General features: G+C 35.0%; 1 protein-coding gene across 4 annotated transcripts in view; it reads left to right on the forward strand.

The window, feature by feature from the left end:
- Nucleotides 1–21,254, forward strand: part of RTTN (rotatin) — an 88,979-nt gene that overhangs the window by 47,014 nt on the left and 20,711 nt on the right. For 3 of the 4 annotated variants that reach the window (XM_075084594.1, XM_075084593.1, XM_075084595.1), the window contains 10 exons: nucleotides 816–923; nucleotides 1,673–1,831; nucleotides 3,129–3,200; nucleotides 7,082–7,274; nucleotides 10,784–10,866; nucleotides 17,268–17,379; nucleotides 18,112–18,310; nucleotides 19,277–19,367; nucleotides 20,439–20,592; nucleotides 20,748–20,885. In XM_075084594.1, the coding sequence (XP_074940695.1) occupies nucleotides 816–923; nucleotides 1,673–1,831; nucleotides 3,129–3,200; nucleotides 7,082–7,274; nucleotides 10,784–10,866; nucleotides 17,268–17,379; nucleotides 18,112–18,310; nucleotides 19,277–19,367; nucleotides 20,439–20,592; nucleotides 20,748–20,885 (1,309 nt within the window). The remainder of the gene's footprint in view (nucleotides 1–815; nucleotides 924–1,672; nucleotides 1,832–3,128; nucleotides 3,201–7,081; nucleotides 7,275–10,783; nucleotides 10,867–17,267; nucleotides 17,380–18,111; nucleotides 18,311–19,276; nucleotides 19,368–20,438; nucleotides 20,593–20,747; nucleotides 20,886–21,254) is intronic. The other variant, XM_075084592.1, reaches the window with a different exon arrangement.

Consider the following 21,254-nt stretch of genomic DNA (forward strand, 5'->3'; position numbering starts at 1 on the left):
TTGTATTTAATTTTGTATTTTAAAGCTCTTTTCCCCCAAATTCAAAGATGTAAAATACAGTACTTTTTGTAATTAATATTGTGTACATTGAGAAAATCCATGCAAAATACGCTGCTCCAAATGAAACATCAGTCATCTACTGTGTAAAAAATATACAGGACTGAGACAGTCAGAGGACACATACATAAAATTTTAGGTTTCATGATTCATTATGAAATTAATGCATTTTTTGTTCAGTGCCATGGTTAAACAGCATTTTGCAGGTATGTGGTTTTGGGGTGGGTTTGGTTTTTTTTAACTGGAGCTAAAGCAATTAATTTGAAAAGTCAACTATGATTTCATAGAATCTGCAGCTAAGTAGTATGTGGGAATCTGCATGACTTTAATCATGTGGCACGTGTATGAAGAAAAAGAATAAATTATGATCAAAGAAAAAATTGCACATTCTTATTTGGTAGTTTTCTGCACATGTATAATTATGAGAGAAAGATTATTAATAAGCAAAAATTAAAAATGTAAGGAATAAATTTTGAATAGAAATAATTATCCCAGTATTTCAAGTAAAATATTTAATATCTCTTTATCACTGCTGTCCTAATTCTATGAAGACCGCACAAATTTATTAATTGGGTGAAGTCATCAGGTTAAATACTTATTTATAGAGGCAGAATCAAAATAGTTTTCCTGGCATATCAGTGTTGTGTGCATTTAAAGTGTTTTAGTATGTAATCAGTAGCTTAGGCTGTGGGTAGACTGGCATGGTATTGAAAGATTTATAAAATAATTTCATAATTTATTTTCTGTTTTCTTATCAGGACTGGATATCTCTTTGGTCTTTGCCTTATGATAACAGTGAAGAACAAGTTCTTTGTCAGCTAGGTCTGGCATGGCTGGTTCCTTTATGGGTAGATAGAGACCCTGAGGTTAGTTAATATAATGTTAAGTTGATATCTTTTGACCCTGAGGTATTTGCAAAATGAATGAATGATAATCAAAAAAATAATTGCATGGTTCTTATTTGGTAGTTTTCTGCACATGTATAATTAAGAGAGAAAGATATAATAAGCAAACATAAAAAATGTATTTTTATTAATTTTTATTTATTAATATTTATACTGTTTCATTTATTTAATATTGAAACTACTGTTTTGCATAATTTAAAATGTACTGACTATATCCTAAATAACAGTAACAATGAAGTAGGGAGAATGTTTCCATATAAACAACTGCTGAGAAGTCCTTCCCTACATCTTCTGTCTTCTGTGCTTTCATTAGTCACTCATGGTCATGATTCATTTCATTGACATTGCTGTTACTTGGCTGCAAAGCAGAAACATTTACACGAGCTGCAAATTTAGAGCAAATGTATTTGATACAAATCTTGAACGAGTTTGCTAAATTGAACTATTTTAAGTGGTAAAATGAGAAGAATATTGCAGACTATCTTGGTATTTTTAAGTATTCAAAGATCTATTTTATTGATTCTGTTGTTTTTACATGCATGTAGTTCTGATTATGAGTATAGGGCCAGAGAAGTATAGGCAAAGAGGTTGTTACTTTTTTCAATTATTCCCTTAAGCTCCAGATTCAGTTGATACAACTTAATAATGTAAAAAATGTGTTGCTGATGACTGTAAGAAATATCACTTTGTGTTGTCCTTATATGTGCTAGGTCAGATTTACAGCACTTGGAATAGGATCAGCTCTTACATCTCTTGAAATAGGATGTATTGCTTTAGCAGAAAGTTGCCAGAACATCTCAGGAGGACTGTGGGGGACAGTGATAAACATCCTTCTGGACCAATCTGAATGTAGCATGGTACGCAGGGAGGTATGTTTCTTGTGTTCTTCTCCTGTCTTAGATTGTCGAGGTTTGGTGTTTTTTCATTAAGGAAAAAAGAATTTTTTTCTTTTTAAATTCTATAAATCTATTTTCTGATGTTCCACAGCACCTTCTGCTTTGTAAGTTAAATACTATCTAATTAAAAAAAAAGCTTAGCTTCTTATTTACAATTACTCAAGAAGCAACAATTACAGGTGGCTAGTATAAAAGCAGAAATTATCTAAACAATACAAGTGAATGCTTAAAAACTCCAAAGGCTTACCCACGCAGTCCAGATTTTAATGGCTATTTTGTTCTATTTATGAACACTTCAGCATGAACTCATCACCTGATCTATAGTAAATATCTCTTTGTTGTTTATGAGAATTGAAAGTGTGTACTCTGGTAGAACAGCATATAGAGCTATGTAATACTGTATTTAAACTGTGTACACATTTTTTTGCACCTTTCTGTCAACTTTAGTTGTAAGGTTATTTTTTTCTGATGACTAAGAAAGAACTGTGACAAATAGGGGGTTAGTTTCTTCCCAGCTCTGTTGCTTAACTGATAACATATTCCAAAGTAATATTTTGTATTTATTTGTGCAAAATGCTTTTGGGAGAGCAACCCTCACTGTTTTATTTAACTTCCAGATCTCTGCAGTAGTCTCCAAAGTCAAATTAATGACAAAAGATTGACAAGCTATGAAAAAAGCAGTTTCTATCCACCCACATATGCATGTGAAATGCTTGTAATGTAATTTAGAAAAACACACATACAATGTATTTAGAAAGGAAAATATTTGGAACATATGTGTCTCTGTGTCCCAATATGTCCCCCATGTTGTCCCAATTATTTTACAGTAATTAAAATAAATATGAGGATAGAGTGAAAGGTCATAAACGGGTATCCAGGTTTTTCTGCTAAGGGTTTATTTTTTTCAAGTACTACTTGTTATGTAATGCTCATTCAACAGGATTGACTGTACTGGAACAGTGATGAAAGTATTTTATAAAAAAATAAATTTGTTTCCTTGTGATTTCTGTTCCGTCTCTTCCTTGTCTCTTTTTCTTACCAGCCTTCTCCTCTGGCATGCCCTAATGATGTCTGTTGTAGGTGAAGTTTGAGGGGGTTTAGGTTATATCCTTCTAATATTTTTTTTCCCCAACATGAACAAGAAAATTCTTTGTCTTTCAACATATGTCTAAAGCAATGGAATAATATGTAGACTCTGCTGTTAAATCTGATGTGGTATTTTTGAACTGTGATGGCTAGATGACAATGCTGATGCTTTCCTTTCTTTCAGGCTGCTTTTATTCTACAAAATCTCCTTGTGATTCCAATTCCTACAGAAGATGTGAAAGATTGTATTTGGCAAGTGAGTGACTATTACATTTGATGACAAAGGTAGTAGTGTCAGAGAGATGTTATTTGATATAAAAACTTATGTCAGTACACCTGTAAAATACAACCTTAAAAAATTACATGTCTAAGGTGACGTTTTGGAAAGAGAAATATATGAATAGACAAATTTCTTTCAAACTTACAGCAAGCTCAAGAAAAGAACCAAAATTAGTTTGTATATACATTGCATTTCATGAATATACTGTCTTTGAGCTCCTAGGAAACTTGCATACTTGCATAGTGTCATTAATGTTTTAGGATAGAAATTGGTCATTAATGTTACCCACAGTTGGAATGCAACATTATTTGAGGTGTATGAGGAAGAAGAAATTCTGAGAATGCGATGTTTATAAAGTGTTTTGAAAGAAGTATGTAAGTGATACCTTAAAAAGTGATTCCTTACAAAGAAAGATGAAGCAGCTTGTTGCTTAAGTCAATTTAAGTGCTGCTTTAAGCATAACGTACCCCCATGCTCAAAACAGGGTGAACTAGAGCAGGTTGCTCAGAACTGTATCCAGTTGGGTTTTGAGTATCTCCAGGGATGGAGACTCCACTACCTCTCTGGGCAACTTGTTCTAATCTTTGACTACCCTCACAGGGAAAAAGTTTCTTCCTCAGTTTAAATAGAAATTCCTGTGTTTCAGTTTTGCTTGTTGCCTCTTGTCCTGTCACTGGATACCAATGAGAGTCCCTTTACTGTCTCTCATCAGATATTAATACAAACTGTTAAGATCCCCTGGAGACTTTTCCAGTTCTGATCTTGAGTCAGTTGAGTCATCTCGTGTTATCTTCAGCAAGTCTGGTTCATTTTACATAAAGATCTTCGGATCTTAGTTCCCCATTTTTGACTTTTTTGTTGCTTTGCTACCTGTTTTTTCGTCCATCTTGCTCCTTCCAGGATGTAACGTCGTACCTATATGAGAACAGTGGTATGCTCTATGTTCTTATCAAAGAAATTTGCAGATGCAGCCATATCCTGTTTTATCTGTTCCTTTCTGCAAAAGATCAAGTTAGTAATGAAAACAGTGGTCCTATTTTTCTAGGATAAGTTACCTATGATTCAGCTGCACCCAAAATCAATTATGCTGTTTCTTGCAGAGCTGCATTTGTAGTATGCCTTATCTTCCCTGATCATAAAGAAAGATGTTCAAGTAATCTTATGAATCTGGCCATTGTTTCAGTCATCTTGCTTACTGTGCTGGTTTTGGCTGAGAAGGGGTTAATTCTCCTCACTGTGGGGGTCAGCTACCTTTCCAGCTTCCCGCGCTCTGCCGCGTGGCGGGGGGGGGGGGGCTGGGAGGGGCAGGGCCATGGTGGGGGCGGCTGACCCCGACTGGCCAATGGCAGGTTCATTCCATACCATGTGACACCATGACCAGTATATTGAGGGGGGGCAGTGGCAGCACGGAGGCGGCGCGGCGTCGGGTCGGCGGGCAGCTGTGGCGCGTGCGGTTTGTTTCGGCGGTTCGTTCCCCCTCTCTCCTCCCTTCCCCCCTCCCCCGGGGCTTTGCGCCTCTCGTTGTTCTCCTTTACATTGCATTTCTACTGTTGTTTCTTTTAATTTTAATTATTAAACTGTTCTTATTCCAACCCACGAGCGTTACCCTTCTGATTCTCTCCCCCATCTACCAGTGGGGAGTGAGCGAGCGACTGTGTGGGGCTGAGCTGCCGCTAAACCACGACACTTATTTATATTTATCAATAAGAATAGCAATTCTTTCAGTTCATAATAGCAGGGGATTTACAAGAGGCAGCCATTGTAACTTGTTGGTGCAAACTCTGTTAAAAGTTGCTTTTTAGTCTTTTTAAACATCTCAGTGACTATGGTGAGGTGACAAAAATTGAATCCAGTTGCAGAATTCTGGATGAATTCCAGTGCAATTAATAGAAGCGTTGAGTCAATGTGATTCTTATTCAGAAGTGCAATTTAATGGAAGTTGTTCATCACTTATTAAGTGTTCATGCTGAAAGATATTATCAACACTTTATGGTAACAGGTAAATTAAACCTGTTCAAAATACAAACAACAATTAAAATTGTAAGATACCACCAGGATCAAATTCTGTATTTCAGAGTTATGTTGAACTGAATAAGATGGTTTGTCTGTTAGCCTTAATGCAAGCAAGTTCGAAGGAGAGCTGTAAGTGCATCTGGGTGAATAGTATGACTAACATACTATAGCCACATTAGAACATTATCATTTTATCCCTTAGGCAAATAAGGCTGGAAAAGGAAAGGCTGTTAATAGAGTTTGTAGGCCTGTATCTTCATAAGAATGTCTATAGTGTTGCTGTTATCTAGTTGATCTGCTTAGGAAACTTTTTGTCATGAGTAAAGTCAACCTGTGTAAAGTATTCTGAGACTGCAGCATACTGTGTTGTGTGCAGATTGCTGAAGTCAGAGCACTTTAGGAATGTAATTGATGAGTAGCTCTTTCAGGGTCCCCATCATACAATCAAGTGTCTGGCATAGCTTTTTAAACTGGCAAAGACAGTTTTGGATAGTAAAATTTTGACTAAATTTATCAAAATTTCCAAAGTATGCATTTGTCATAGCTGATATAGTCCAAATATATTGCTGACAGTGTACGAATAGTTTTATAATTAATTCTAAACAGTTTACATGAAATACTACATTCTTCTTCAAGCTGTTTGTCATATCTGATTCTCCATTAATAGGCATAAAAAGCAAATAGTGAAAATAGTCTGGTTTTATATTACAGAAACCAGAAAGGATGATCAGTAGCCATCCAAAACTCTGGTTATAACTTACCCTATAACATAAAATTGTTTTACTCCTTCTACTTGATCTGTTCTTTGTTCTGTTTTCTTGGAACATGAACATTCAGTGTAAATGGAGGGGTTGGGGAAGAACTAGAGCCTTTTGGGGACAAATGGTGTTTTTCAAATTACTTCTTTGCAGTTGATCTACCTCTGCTCTCTCCTGACTGCCAAACAAAGTTTCTAATTAGCACTGACAAGTTTTCTTTCTGTAATTTTAACTAGCATCTTTTTGAAGTTGTCTCCTAAACCTGCCTTGCAGAATGTAATTAGTTTGAATTTTTCTCAGTCTAGGTTCTTTTGCCAATTAAAACTTCTAATTTTTATGGTCATGCTAAACAGGTTATGTTGTAGCTTAATAAAACTTGTTGTTTTCCTCTGTTACCATAGAAAACACTGGAGAAACACTGTAACAAAGGCAGTCAAATCAAACTGTTTATTTGAAATAAGACTATGAAGTCTTTCTTTTCAGGTGTAAATCCACTTCTCTAGAAAGTTTTCCCTGAAGTCAGTATTTAAAAAGAAATGACTGAAAACCATTCCTCAAAGAGACTTTCTTTCTTCTTATCTCATTTTCTGATAAATCTTTTATCATAGTAGATTGACATGGATAGATGGCAGTATACTTTAGAACAGGATGACCTTTTCAGGATATTTACTCTTATGTTAGTATGAGTGTTCTCTTTTTCTGAAGAAAACTTTTGCATTAGTTGATATCTGTAAGTAGAATGAAATGAGACTTTAAAATTGTAAAGTCTTGTGATACATATGCTGATTAAAACCATCCAGTTATAGCTTGCTGTGGCTTTCTGTTTAGCTGTTAACAAATTTCTCAGGAGCTAAATAACTACTTCTATTTTTCTAACTCATTAGAGTTTTTGTAATTTATTATGATTTAGGTCAGCCTTAATAAAATCTACATTTGATTTTTTGCATCTGTTAGTTTTGCATCTGTAAACCAGCTACGTGTATACACACGTAGGGAGTATTAGGCTTAATTCAGGATTTTTTGACAGTTTAAAGGAATCTTTTACATAAAATAAAGAAATTATATTTCTGAATTTTGTGTCTTCAGGGTCCCTGTGTACACGATGAAGACTCTGGCTTCTCACAGACAGGAAAACCTGCACTTAAGGCCCTTTTGTATCACTGCCAATTCTATGAACATGTGAATCAGATGGTGAAACACTGTTACCTAGGATGTTATATGTTTGATTTGAATTCTTCCAAGGAAAACAACCTCATCATAGAAAAAGGTGATATAATTGGTAAGTGATGTTAATGTAAACTTCTAGTATTTTAAAACCACTTAAATAACTTCTAGTTTTGAGTGACTTACCTCAAATATTCTTACTAAAAATGGAACTGAAAATGAATATCTAAACCATGAATTAAATATGCTGTTAAGTCAAAATATTGCTCTGAAGATTTAAGATATAGATTAGTCACTAGTTTAACATATGTCAGAAAAAGTTCTGAACTGTTACTTGCATCTTCAAAAAGTTACAAGTGGGAAAGGTATCATTGGTCCTGTAATATATTTTCTTGCAAAATATGGGGGGAAAATAATTTTTACGGTTGTGACTATGACAGACCAGTAGAATGAAAGTTTAGGAAAAAGAAATGTATGGATTGTTTTTAAGACTCCTACTTCTGTTGCTTGATGTGTTCAACCTCAAAGACACATCAGTAGGAGTGGACTCTAGTATGCTGAAGTTAGCTGCATTCTAAGACATTCAGGTATAATTTAATTCATAGATATCAAATTTAATACTCAGATTGGACTGATTTTTTTTTTTTCTAACCTATATACCCTTGGAGTATATCAGGTCTAACTTTTGTATTGACTAATCATTGTCTGAACAATATTTCTAAGTCTTACTATGATGCATTGTGTGAACCCACGTTCTTGGCCAAATATGTATTATGATCATAAGTTTAGAAACCTAGGAAATTCTTCAGAGCACTCAATAAGAACTGCTCAAGGGAAGGAAAATTATTTAGTTAGTTCTTTTTGGTTTCTTTCTTTTTTGTGTGCTTAAATCTCTGTATTTCCATCTTCTAAGTCTACGGATTTAAACAGTTACAGAATCACAGAATGGTGGGGGTTGGAAAACACCTCTGGATATCATCTCGTCCAACCCCACTGCTTGAGCAGGGACACCTAGAGCAGGGGGCACAGGAACGCATCCAGGCAGGTTTTGAATGTCTCCAGGGAAGGGACTCCACAGCCTCCCTGGGCAGCCTGTGCCACTGCTCTGGCACCCTCACAGGAAAGAAGGTTTTTTTCATATTGAGGTGGAACTTCCTGTGTTCCAACTTGTGCCCATTGCCCCTTGTCCTATCGTTGGGGACTATTGAAAAGAGCCTAGTCCCATCATCCTGACACCCACCCTTTAGATATTTATAGGTATTGAAGAGATCCCCCCTCAGCCTTCTCTTCTCCAGGCTGAACAAACCCAAATCTCTCAGCCTTTCCTCATAAGAGAGGTGCTCCAGTCCCATTATCATCTTTGTAGCACTCCACTGGACTCTCTCCAGTAGTTCCCTGTCTTTCTTGAAGTGGGGAGTCCAGAAATGGACGCAGTACTCCAAATGTTGCCCCACTAGGGTGGAGTAGAGGGGGAGGATAACCTCCCTCGACCTGCTGGTGGCACTCCTTTCAATGCACCTCACAACACTGTTGGACTTCTTGGCCACAAAGGCACAGTGCTGGCTCATGGTCAACTTGTTGTCCACCAGCACTCCCCAGCTCTTCTCAACAGAGCCACTTTCCAGTAGGTCAGCCCCCAACCTGTACTGGTACATGGGGTTGTTCCTCCCCAGGTGCAGGACCTTGCACTTGCTTTTGTTGAATTTCATCAGGTTCTCCTTGGCCCACCTCTGCAGCCTGTCCAGGACTTGCTGGATGGTAGCACAGACTTCTGGCATATCAGCCACTCCTCCCAGCTTGGTATCATCAGCAAACTTGCTGAGGTTACACTCTATCCCTTCATCCAGGTAATCACTGATGAATATGTTGAACAGGACTAGACCCAGCACAGACCCCTGGGGAACACCACTAGTTACAGGCCTCCAACCAGACTCTGCCCCATTGATCACGACCCTCTGAGTTCTGTTGTTCAGCCAGTTCTCAATCCACCTCACTGTCCACCCACCCTTAGCTTGCCTGTGAGGATGCTATGGGAGACAGTGTCAAATGCCTTACTGAGGTTGAGGTAAACAACATCCACTGCTCTCCCTTTGTCTACCCAGCCAGTCACACCATCATAGAAGGCTATCATGTTGGTCAAGCATGATCTTCCCTTGGTGAATCCATGTTGACTACTTCTGATAACTTCCTTTTTCTGTAGGAATTCTGATAGGTCTGCTTCTGTTAAATTTGTTACAGAAGCATGAACAGAAGAGGAATGCTGTTTCCCCTACCAAGTTATGAATTCATGACAGACCCAAGGAAAAGAAATACTCTTGGTTAACTCAGTGATTTAATCAGAGGAGTATCTCAGCAGTATACAGAATTCCAGCCCTAAAAATTCTCAGTTTCTTCTGTGGTTGCTTCCTTTAAAAGTGTCTTTTTTTCAGTCCAACGCATTTCACGCCTCCTGGCGTCCCTTTATTTGTGCTTCTTGATAGTTGTATTAGCTGGTGCAATATCATATCTAAAAGCAACTCAAACTCCAGGATTGTAGAACTTCTTAGTGAGCAGCTGAGATATGTTTTATCAGGTCATTGAAAAGCAAAGCTAAAAAAAAAAAAAAAAAGAGGAAGAATCGTTTATGATATTTCAGGAACAAGAAACAAAATTTTGGTTTATTTATAAAAGGGAGGACAGGACAGTGTTTGCTCCCTCTCTAAAACTATAGTGCTTGAAAGGCCTGTAAATATTTCATTCATATGTTCAGAATTGTATTATTTATCTATAATGACCTGTTTCTGCTTTTTAATATGTCCTTTGTCATCTGTTCATAGAAGATCTTGATTTGGTTTACTTTCCTGAAACTAGTTTTGACATTTTTCTTCCCCTGTGTATTTTCCTCACATTTTTCAGGAATACAAAAAAACAGTCATCCACAAAGTTGTGTTAAAAATAAAATTAGTTAGCTAAGTTTAGTAATTAGCGAAGATATGTGTAGGATTTCTACTTTTGTGAGTTTTGCACTCAATCTGTGTAATCTAGTGCTTTATTCTTTGTTGTTTTCTAAATATTTGAAAGTCTCAAAACCTGTTACTGACAGGTTCATGCTATAAAATTTTTGGCACTTTTTATTCTGAAACAGATTTGCAAAGTAATTCTGTCTTCATTATATTTCTGAATAAGAGTTCTCCTGAAACTGCTTCTCTTAAAATGCAAATTTGAAGTTTTTTGAAGACAAGGACATCTGCTCATTATGTTTGTGCTGTAAGACCCCAGTATGTTCAATAGTTTTGTACTATTAAGTTTTAAATAAAACTGAATCTGAACTAATTCAAATTACTAAAGGCTATGCAGTTGCAGTTTGAGTTGTGTAGGTTTTCTCAGACTATTTTATGTTGCAGATGAAAATTGTGTTTTATTTAATTTCTTCTTATTCAAGGGATATGCTGGATAAGAATTCATAGGCACAGTGTGTGAAAGCTTATACTGCGAGATCTTCAGAAGGATAACTGTGATTGGCTACTTCTGTTTCATGGAAACAATCCTCTGAAAAACATGTTATGTTCTATGCTCTCTGCTGGCCTTGTAGTAATGAAAAAGAAAACTTTTTTTGTGTTCAATTTTAATTCTTCTTTCATACAGATTTTGATGATCCTCTTAATCTTTGGAAAGCTCCATCCAGCCAAAGCGAATCTTCACGTTCTCAGTCAACGTCTGAAACTATGGTAACTTACAGAGTAATCTGTTTATTTCAAATATAAAGTTGTTCATGAAGCTCTTTGAAGACTAGTACTCTTAAAAATGCTTTTAAAAACCCCAACAAAACCCAAAACAAAATTGAAATTAAACTGAAAATTAAAAAGCTGAAACTAAATTGAAATTTACTCTGGAGTAGCTTTACTGTGTTAAAGAAAACTTTTACAGTCATTTACCTGAGCAAAAGTAAATAAAATAGCTTACTGTGACTAGTTAAATGCATAAGGCAGTGCTAAATTCGGTAGCTTCTCACAGCAAGATATATTCTCTAGACATTACTTTGTAGTTGGCTTTATTGACAAAATGCAGTCATCTCCATCTACAGTTGTCACTTCTGCTGCTTTTATCCAAACTGTCCTTTCAGAGTGAACCTATACTTATACTACATAGCTACAGAACTGGATTATTCAAAACGGCAGAAGTACATTGGGTTAAACTTATGTTGTATGTTGTAATAAACTCTGGATTCTGAAAATGCTTTTATAAAACATAAAAGTGGCACAAGTGTAAGACCCAAAATAGACATGGAAAATATAAGAAAGCAGGTGGCTGCTTGAAAAATTTGTTTCTGGCTAGGATGATTACAGGAGTGAAAGGCTGTAAACATATGTTGTCTTTCAAGATGGCAAATGCAAAGGAAATACATTCTTTCAGTTCCAGAGTAAGTGTTTTTTTTTTTTTTTTTAATATCAGATCAGGCTGTAGGGGAAGCTTTTTATAACATTCATTAGTTACCTTATAAAAATGATATATTTTCAGTGACTGCAGCATAACTCCAAGGAAACTCTGATATGTTGCACTGAAATCCATTTTTATTTTGTATTTTCTTCAAAAATTGTTGATTCATGAATAAATATCTAATGTAATACAGAATCATAGAATCATAACTCAGAAGTTTCCTTTCAGCTAAACAGATGTGCTGATATCACAGTCTGTTAAAGCACAACAAGATACTCTCTTATTTTATTAACTAAAATTGTTATGCCCAGTTTTGCTGTTGATCATGATAAAAATGAAAGCATAGAAAAGCCAGTAGTGAAATTTAGTTTCAAAACATTTCACAATTATAGTTTTTCCTTACTGTTTTGTCTCTTTATTATAAATGTATTGCTGTCTAGTTTCTGTTTTTGTTATCTGGCATGTTTTTAATAATTGAGGAAAAAGTTTTAAGCTAAAATTTCTTTTTCAGAAATTTTATTAATGAATTTAATTTTCATTTATCCAGAACAAAACAACACCAACACCACCCCAAAACCCCTTAGGGTTATTTTAAACACAAATACAGACGTTTGAATATTTGAATCTAAAATAAATGAAAGCACATATAAATCAGGAAGTAGATGTGAGCATGAGTACTGATTAAAAAACATTTACTTAAGAATCTCAGATTGTTTAAAAGCAGTTGTTTCCAAATTACTTCTTACTGAATAAATTGAGTGCCACTTTCTTAAAGGAATAGAATTTGAACAAGTTTCATCTTGTTTTGTTCATGTTACTTGAAGGAAAAATTAAATTTCAGCAATTCTTATCAGGGTTGAGTGTCTAATCTACTTGAAGTTGTACTTGAGTTCTCACGGAGAGTTGAAGAATTAATTACATGAAATTGCTTCAGCTTCAGTACCTTAAAAGAAGAAAAAAGGAAAAATAATTTGGAGTCTACTAGATCAACTTCAAGTATCTATATGTGTAAAGTAGCATCATAGTTTAACAAATGGACAGTTAATTATTTAAAGTGGAAGGCACAGTGTAATACTAAGATGCTCATTTGTATCAGTCTTCCAGATGTTGTAGACTTCATATTTGCTAAGATTATGCTCTTAGAGCTAATGTTAGTTTTATTCAAGTTTGGTTTTTGTTTGGTTTTGCTTTCCTTCTTTCCCTGATACATAAAACGATTTCACACAAAAACTTTGGTTGTCATTTACAGAAGTTAATTTAATTTCTGTTTGTCCTTCATTGACCTATTTAGCAGCTGTAGATTTTTTTTCAATTAACTAAGTTTCTTACCTTTAAAAAAAATACCAGTGCTGACATGACAGATGGTAAGTTTCCAAGCTGGAAGGCAAGATGTAGAGGTCTGATGTTCCAATGCCAGTATTAATTAGGAGAAGAAATATAGAGGAAGGGAACTAAAGCTAAATGCAAACTATTTCAGAGGGCAGTTAATGACTATTAAGTGTCTATCTAGTAAAGTTTAGAAATAATTTTAAAAAAACAAACTTGTCCTGAAATCAGGCATTTCTCAGTTATTCCTATATAACTTCACATTTTATGTTCCTACACTTTGTCCCAAAGCTTTCCATTTTGATGTATGTGAAAAAGAAGTACATTTAGGATGTCATTACCAAAAGTTTGTAGAAGTTTGTCTCTAAATTTTATATATTGATGGTACCAGGAAGATGTAGTTATTCCATGCCCACTAGATGGCATACTTTCCCTATCACAGCTGAAAGGGAGTCTGCCGGTCTACTGAAGGGAAAAATGGCGGGGGGGGGGGGGGGAGGTGGTTTTGTTTATGGAACAGATTTGATGACAACAGCCAGAAATAATTGATAGTTACCAGCTATCAAACCAAGTAGAATCATTTCAACTGGAAGCTCTTCTGATATTTTAATAACGTTTAAAAGCAAAAAAAAAAAAAAAAAAAAAAAAAAATTCTTCTAAATATGTCTATATCCATTCATTCCAAGGATGTCAGAGTAAGAAGCCAAAACTGCTTTTTGCTTCAGTAAGCCACATCCTGAAGATCTTTGTAGAAGCAAAAGTGGTGTCTTTTTGCAGAATTGTATGGATTTATTTTCTGTGACCGAGAAAAGGCCTGCTGGATTTTGGTTTTTTTCAAATCTACTTGGAAGCAGTTCTGACAAAAAGACACTATTATTTTTCTCTGTTTTCAGATTTCAAGTAATCAATACTTGAATTGAGCTATCTGCTATGAAAGGCTGATTTCACACAGGGTTCATATAAACTGAAGTGAAAATAGTATCTAAATTACTTTTTGGCTTCATCTTTTTTCCCCCCATCCCCATTTTTTTTCCCAAATTTGCAGAAAGTAAAATTGAGAAAATTAAAAAGCAAGTATATTAATAACAGAAATTATTCTTGTTTTACTTTAGCCTATAAAATAGTCTTTCAGAGGTCTTGCAGAGACCTTAAGTACAATTTTCCCCAATTTGTAGAGTAAAGAATAGCAAAGTAGGGGTGAAAACAATGATTCAAGGTCACGTAAAAAACAGCAGCATAGCTGGATTGCGTGTACTCTGTTAACTCATATGCACTGTATTTGGTGTCTTTAAGATCTCAGTGGATTACAGGTTTTTGACAATTTATTTTTCTCTAAACTGGAGTGTGGATACTGCAAAAAGTCCAATTCTGAGAAGATTAAAAGTCTCTGCCTTTTATAGAATTCATAGTTTAAATGTTCGCTCTGGTTATCATTACGGAGGGCAAATCCTTATTCTTATTTTAGCCAATGTGTTGTTTTGTGTTTAGTACATATGACTGAGAACACCAGTTAGGATGGAGATACCAACTTGCTTCACACTGCATAAATACACTAGGGCTGTTCTGTGCCCAGGACTGCTGTGCAAAATGAGCAGTTATTTAAAAACTTGAGCTAAAAATGGTGCAGGTTAAAGATCTACAGATATTTCCCAGATAGCTTTAAGTCATGGCCATTCTTTCCTATGAAATCTTGCTATTTTATAAAAATGTGTGCTTTATTTTCTGGAACCATGGTTATCAGAGTGCTATACAGTTAAGTGATTTAAACCTTTGAAAGGAGAACTGAATAGAATTAATCTCTGCAAGTGTATTAAAGGGATTTTTATACTAGAGGTTAGGAAAAGACCTGTTATTCATATCTAGTAGATAAATGGCAAAATCCTCACATTTCTTCTGTATTTCCAATCAAACAGTTTTTCTTTTCTCTTGTATTAGTTCTAATCTATAGTCAACATGTCCACCCACACATCCCTTTCTTTTCCCCAGTTAAACTCCTTTCTGAAGTGTGGTGTTTCACTGTTAAGCAACAGAATGCTGCTTTGCTCCCAGAAAGAATATGGTGGCAGTAGTAAATATCCTTTAATAGATACAATGTTCCAGACCCCCAGTTCATCCTTATCAAAGGTGATGTGTAAAAGCAGTAATACCTTTTCTCTCCTGGAAGGCAGAACATCATGGAAACAATCTCATTGTGTTACTCTATGTTTTTTTTGTTAAGATAGCAGAAAATTTCTGGTTTTAACCCATGCTCTGCTGTGAAGCAATTACCAATGAATGTTCCATTAGTGCAGGAAGCTGATATTTTTCTAACCAGATAGAGCTTTTACTGATCTTATTTTTTTAACATATCTAAGACCTTATTTTTATTTCTTTGCCCAAAGTGTTTAGACAGTTTTAGAACATGAAGAGCTGTGCAATGTAGAAGATATTATTTATTAATATGTGAAACCTTGTATAAAATCATAATAATATCTTTAAAATTACTCTTAGCATAGTAATAATTCCTTTTAGGGCTTTACTTGTTGCAAAAGAACCATATGGACTCTAGAAATTGCATTTTGGGTTTGTACTTTTAAAGAAAAAGTTATGGTTTTTGTCATTTATTAGGAAGCTTGGAATTGCCGTATAGTACTGAAAATATGCAGAATTTACCATGTGTCATGATGGATTGATTTATGCTAATATAAATATTGGATTTTAATAATTATTTAAATCAGCAAGCATGAAACTTTATTTCAGTTGACAAATATGGGTTTTATTCATATAAACAGAATTTGAATTTCAGTTGGTTGGTACAGTTTGGTACTGTGTTTTGCTAACAAGGCAATAATTTAGCCAAGCATGTTCTAGTGTATGTGACCCAAGCTATATGTGAATCATGGGTTTCAGACATGCACCCCAAATCTTATTGTAGCTTGTCTTCTGTGTTACAATAACATTCTAGCTTTTTTGATGAACAAGTGAGTGTGCTTGAGGAGAAAGATTCAAGACTGTAGGATAGACAGTAGAGGAGACAAGAGGAAAATAGGAGAGAGAAGGGAGTTACGGCATGGAGGTGGCAACCTTTAGGTCATGCAGGGACTCTGGTCTCAAGTAAGGATGTTCTGATAGAAGCCTAATAATATTTGGAAGCGATGGGGGGAAGAGGTGGAGTTGAACCTTCTAGGGGGTAAGAAAAGACTAAGTAGAGAGTTTCTGTAGCTCAAAATGCTGCTGAGTATATCACAGCAAAACCTGGAAAGCAGTGAGCTAACTGCAAGGACATAATATCTAGGAAGGGAGTAATATACAACTTCCTTCCCTCCATCCTTCTTGTCAATTAAGTCACTTGTGACTTTTCCTTAGGTAAAAAAAAATATTCCAAATGATATTCTAATAAAAATTTTGAAATTCTAAGAAAACCTTTGAAATATTTCAGTCTTCCTTAGAAAGCTCACTGTGAGAAGTCTGGACTCCTTCAAGCTGTGACTGTCTTAGAATTTCACAGGCTTCCCCAACATTCTGTATCCTTTACATTATATAGGGACACTGGAAGAAAATTTATCTGATGTAGATTGTCCAGCTAGAAAACAAAAAACAGAAGTGAAAAAGTGACCTGACATAGGAGATGCTTATCCCATACTTGAAATAGGTCACAGGTCTTGTCTTTCAAAAGCATGTTACTAAGGTGGAGATTCTAGGTCTTCTGATCTCAAGCTTGTGGTTTTAAACAGAGTTGCAAGAGCATGAGGAACTTTTGAAAGCATGCAATAATTGGCAGAAGGAGCATGGTAGTATGATAGAAAATTATCTACTGTTGTGTAAATCTCATCTCTTTATGAAATGAATACGTGCAAGGATCACAGGTTAAGAGAAGTAACCGGAGTTGGAAAGACTCTAGAACTTCAACTTTGGCTGATGACTAATGCACTTGTGATATTTTTATCTGAGTGTGTCCCGGTACAAATGGGCAGGCACTGATATTCTCAGTAGAGCAAATAGTCCATGAAAAATTTGAGTTTAAATGCTTCAGTAATGCCTTTCTATCTTTGTCCAAATGTAGACTGAGTCAGTTATGTGGATGAAAAAGAAGGATTAAGAGGAGGAATTTCCAGAAAGATGGGTGTTGATCAGTTTTTAACTGAAATGTTTCACAGTGTTGCACATCTGTCAATAGTTTCAATTATTGGATGTTTATAATTTTTATTTTTATATATATATACATACATATAATGAGCAAAATTTAACCAAATTAGTTTTGAACAGTAATTTTTACATTGGTTTTGGTTTTATGAGCTTGTTGGTTTGGTGAGTTAGTGGTTTGGTTCCCTCCACCGCTGCTCTATAGAAGCTGGAATCAACTAGTTTCCCTTTTATGTCTTTCTAGATTCGGTCTGCATCACCATCACTGGGGAGCGTTGCTGAGCTCCAGGCAATAGTCCCAACAAATTCAACCCATTTTATTCCTGAGTCTGTAGTTGATCGGCTTATGGCACAAGGTAAGTCAGTCAAACTTTGAGTTTGTGCACGTAGTGATGAACACCATATAATAGCCTCCCATATTCCAGTACTTGTACATGCATATAAAGCTTGCGTATTGATGGAACAATCACCATTAATGCTCCTAGTAGTTGTTTTGGAACACAAACATAAAACGCTTCGTTTAAAATGGAGTGAAATATATTTGACAGAAATAAGTGAAAATGGTTGATACTGCTTGAAATATAAATCAAAACAGGTTCTATTCCTCTCATCCAGTCATCCTTTCAAAACTCAGTTTTGCTAAATCTGTCATATGCATACATGCACACACACAGACAGCTGTGTATATAATTCTCTTTATATGTAGAAAGATAAAATGTATATAATGTGAAAGAATATATAAAATGGCGTATGTGGAAATAGATATCTGCAAATATAAAATATTTTTCTGTTAAGGAAAGAAGTGAAAATTTGTATCTCCCAAATTTACCATTAATCTTTAACAATTGTTAGTGCCTTGTAGAAGGAATATTTCATTTCAGAACTGTTTTAAATAACACTTCCCTGTATCTGATTTCTTGGTTTTGGTTTGGTTTTTTTTTTTCCCCTCATTCCAGAATATACTGTTTTAAATGTCGAGGGAACTTGGATATTTTATGAAAAAGAAAAAGCAGTTTGGTTTGTGTACCTGCTCTAACCTTTTTGTGTTTTTTCTTTTTCTTTTCTGTTTTTCATTAAACATATTGTAGGTCAAAGTGATACAACCACCACAGAATCCTCAAGTCAACATGATTCTCCCATGTCTGCTACTCTGCCTAAACAGCGTGCTGTAGTCACACCTGCCCTTTTGTCAGCTGTTTGCAGCCTTCTGCACAATCTGCTGGTTGTCACACCAGAAGATACTGGAATTGCTCTTCAACAAGCACATTTGCTAACAGCTCTCAGCAGGTATGAGATCAATAACTGCTGAACGACAAACAACATGTAGCAATAGAGGTGAAAAGTTTTAAATGAGATCTACCAGTGTTTCTTACCAAAACTGTTAAATATATTGATCACCTCTTGCTTCCAAAGTGTTCAGAAATGCCCTTTTTTAAAAAACACAGTCAACAAAAGAGAGGAATTTGGTTTATTTCTTTTTTTCACAGAAAAGGTAATCACACTGGTGATTTCATTCGTAGTGTCTGTGTTCTACAGGACTACTGTCTTCCTCAGTAATGTTTTAGGTTTTTGTCTAGATGGCCATTTAGTCATCTTTTTTGGAGGGGTAATTTTCTAACATGATATAGTCAGGTATTCCCAGGTAGATCATTTCGGTTCATTTTATGATTTTTTTTTTTTAATTGTATGCAGTGTTTTTAGGATGAGCCAAGGGCATTCACCCTAAAAGAGAGTAAATAATGCCAACTTCAGAATAGTCTTCAGATTGTGTTCCATGTTTCCATTTGCATTTTAACAAATTCTTTCACTTGTAGAAAATGTTTGGAAGTCTTGAAGTGAAGCATGAAAATTAGTTCTTTTTTTTTTTTAAGGTTTTCAAGAGCTTTTGTAGTTATTCATACTGCAATTAATGGGGAAAAAAAAACACCCAAGACCTTCTTTTGAAAGCAGTTTGTATTATTATATAGCTGTTCATTCTTCTACAAGAAAGAAAATAAGCAATCAAATATAAACAAAAAATTTTTACCAGTGCAGTCACAGCCATTGTGGAGACTATTTTGAAACAACTTACAGCTACTATAGTTGCTATTGCACTATACTTGCTGCTAAACCCCACTATTTTAAGAAAGTTCTTAATAATTTATTTTTACTCTGCCTATTTAAAATGCTCTCTTCTATGGAATATTAAGTTAGTAGAATGTTTAGTCGTTTGATTAAGTATATTTCTAACCAAATTACTTTATTTTATTTTAGTCTTGTAAGCGCTAATCTGGTTGAGAGATGTATCTTGGAACTGAAAGCTCCATTGGGTCATCCATGTCATATAGAACATGTAAAAGCTCAGGTTAGAGAAGTGTTTGTTACTTTCTAATTTTTTAAAATTATGATATTAAATGTTTGCATAATCTATACTCATTAACATAGTTCAGACACACTGCTGTATGTTACACTCATGTGAATCTCTGTGCTTTAGACAAGGTTTAAAGAAAATAAACCATGTTATATTCAACACAGACCAATTTCTGTGTTAGAACTATACCTAGAACCATCAAACTGAAAACCAATTGTGTTTTAAAAATACAAATTGAGTTTAGCAGTTACAGAAATCATGTAATAGAATGCCTATGTATGGTATTGAAGTATGAGCCAGATACAGTTACTGACACATTTAATATTTATTTTCCACAACAAACCCAGCTGCTTTGTGTTGTCTCCAATCCTGCAGACACTTACATAGTTCTCAATTTATTTCGATGTATGCAAAGCGTATAGGGTTCCTGCCAATGGAATTACTTTTGTACCAAATTTAACTCTGTATATATAATATATAGAACATACTATGTTCATGGCACAGCACCATTTTAAAGCTTCTGCTGCTCTGCATTCATATTTACTTCAAAGAAAGATACCCAGGTTATAGAGAAAATGTGTTTCTGCAGAAATCTTGTGAGAATAAAAAATAAATATGTCAGGATACTATTTTTTTCCTAAAGCTTCAACTTGAGCTTCTGTTTTCAGGAAATACACATATATTCATCAATATTAATGACCATTTTTATGTTTTTCTTTGTAAGCTTCCAGAGAATATGTACATATAAGGAGAGTCATTACTTTCTCACAAGGAACTTTATTCTTTGTCACTAGAAAATTGATTTCACACATGTTTCCAGACTAAGAATTCTGTTTCATCTTCTACAGTAAAAACTGAGAGCAATTTTTAATTTGTATCCTATTATTTCTGTTAAGTGGTGTGTATTAATTCAAAATGTTATGAATAAGCTGAGGAGGTCTTTTCCAACCTTAATGATTCCATGATTCTGTATACGTGTAATGTGAGTACTTAAATTAAGAAAAAAATATGTGCAAGGTGCAAATATATGGCATTATTTCATATCTTTTTAAAAATATTTAACAGGTGTTATTACTACTTCAATACTTGTCATCTGTGTCCAGGCTTCTGAAATCATGTTTATTGGTGGACTCTCAACTTGTAATCCAGGATGAACTGTTGAAACCTCTCTTGGGAAATACCTTCACGATTCTCGCCATTCGCACCAGAGATGGGTTAGGTAATGAAGTACTTTGTTTCCAGTATAACCAGGCAGAGGCAGGTCGTCATTGATGTACCACCTTCATTTAAATTGGCAGTTGTTGTCAGGCTTAGCTATCCAGATTTGCACACGTGTGAATGGTTTGATTTTTTTTTTCTGTATTATCTTTGCAGATGCTGAGTTAACGTCTCTACTTCGTGAAACATGGGTAGACCTTTTCAACCTTCTTGCTACATTATTGTGGAAGAGTGGTCATATATCTTTTCCACCTGTGACAGCAGCCCTTGCAAATCACTGTACAGCAATAATTGGTAATAACTATTCCTGGATGGGTTTTAATGTAGCAACTAATAAAATAAACAAATAGAAAAGAGGGGCATTGCTGTTTAGAAGCTGTTAAGTAATTACTAATGGCATATCCAAAATGAAAACCAAATGTGTCCAGAGCTTGACTGGATTTTCCCTGTAATTGGATTTTTATAACTCTCATACTATCAGACTAACTTCTGAACTGCCAGATAAAATCACAACTTCTGTTTGCACATATGGGTTACTGATACTAGTTGTAAAACTTAACCAAATATGGCACCTTTGAGTAAAGCCTGAAATGATCCATTAGCACTTCATTTTTTTCCTTACATGTTTTGGGTTTTTTAGGTTTGTTTGGTTTTTTTTTCATG

Source organism: Phalacrocorax aristotelis, chromosome 2 (assembly GCF_949628215.1).
Source record: "Phalacrocorax aristotelis chromosome 2, bGulAri2.1, whole genome shotgun sequence".
NCBI lineage: Eukaryota > Metazoa > Chordata > Aves > Suliformes > Phalacrocoracidae > Phalacrocorax > Phalacrocorax aristotelis.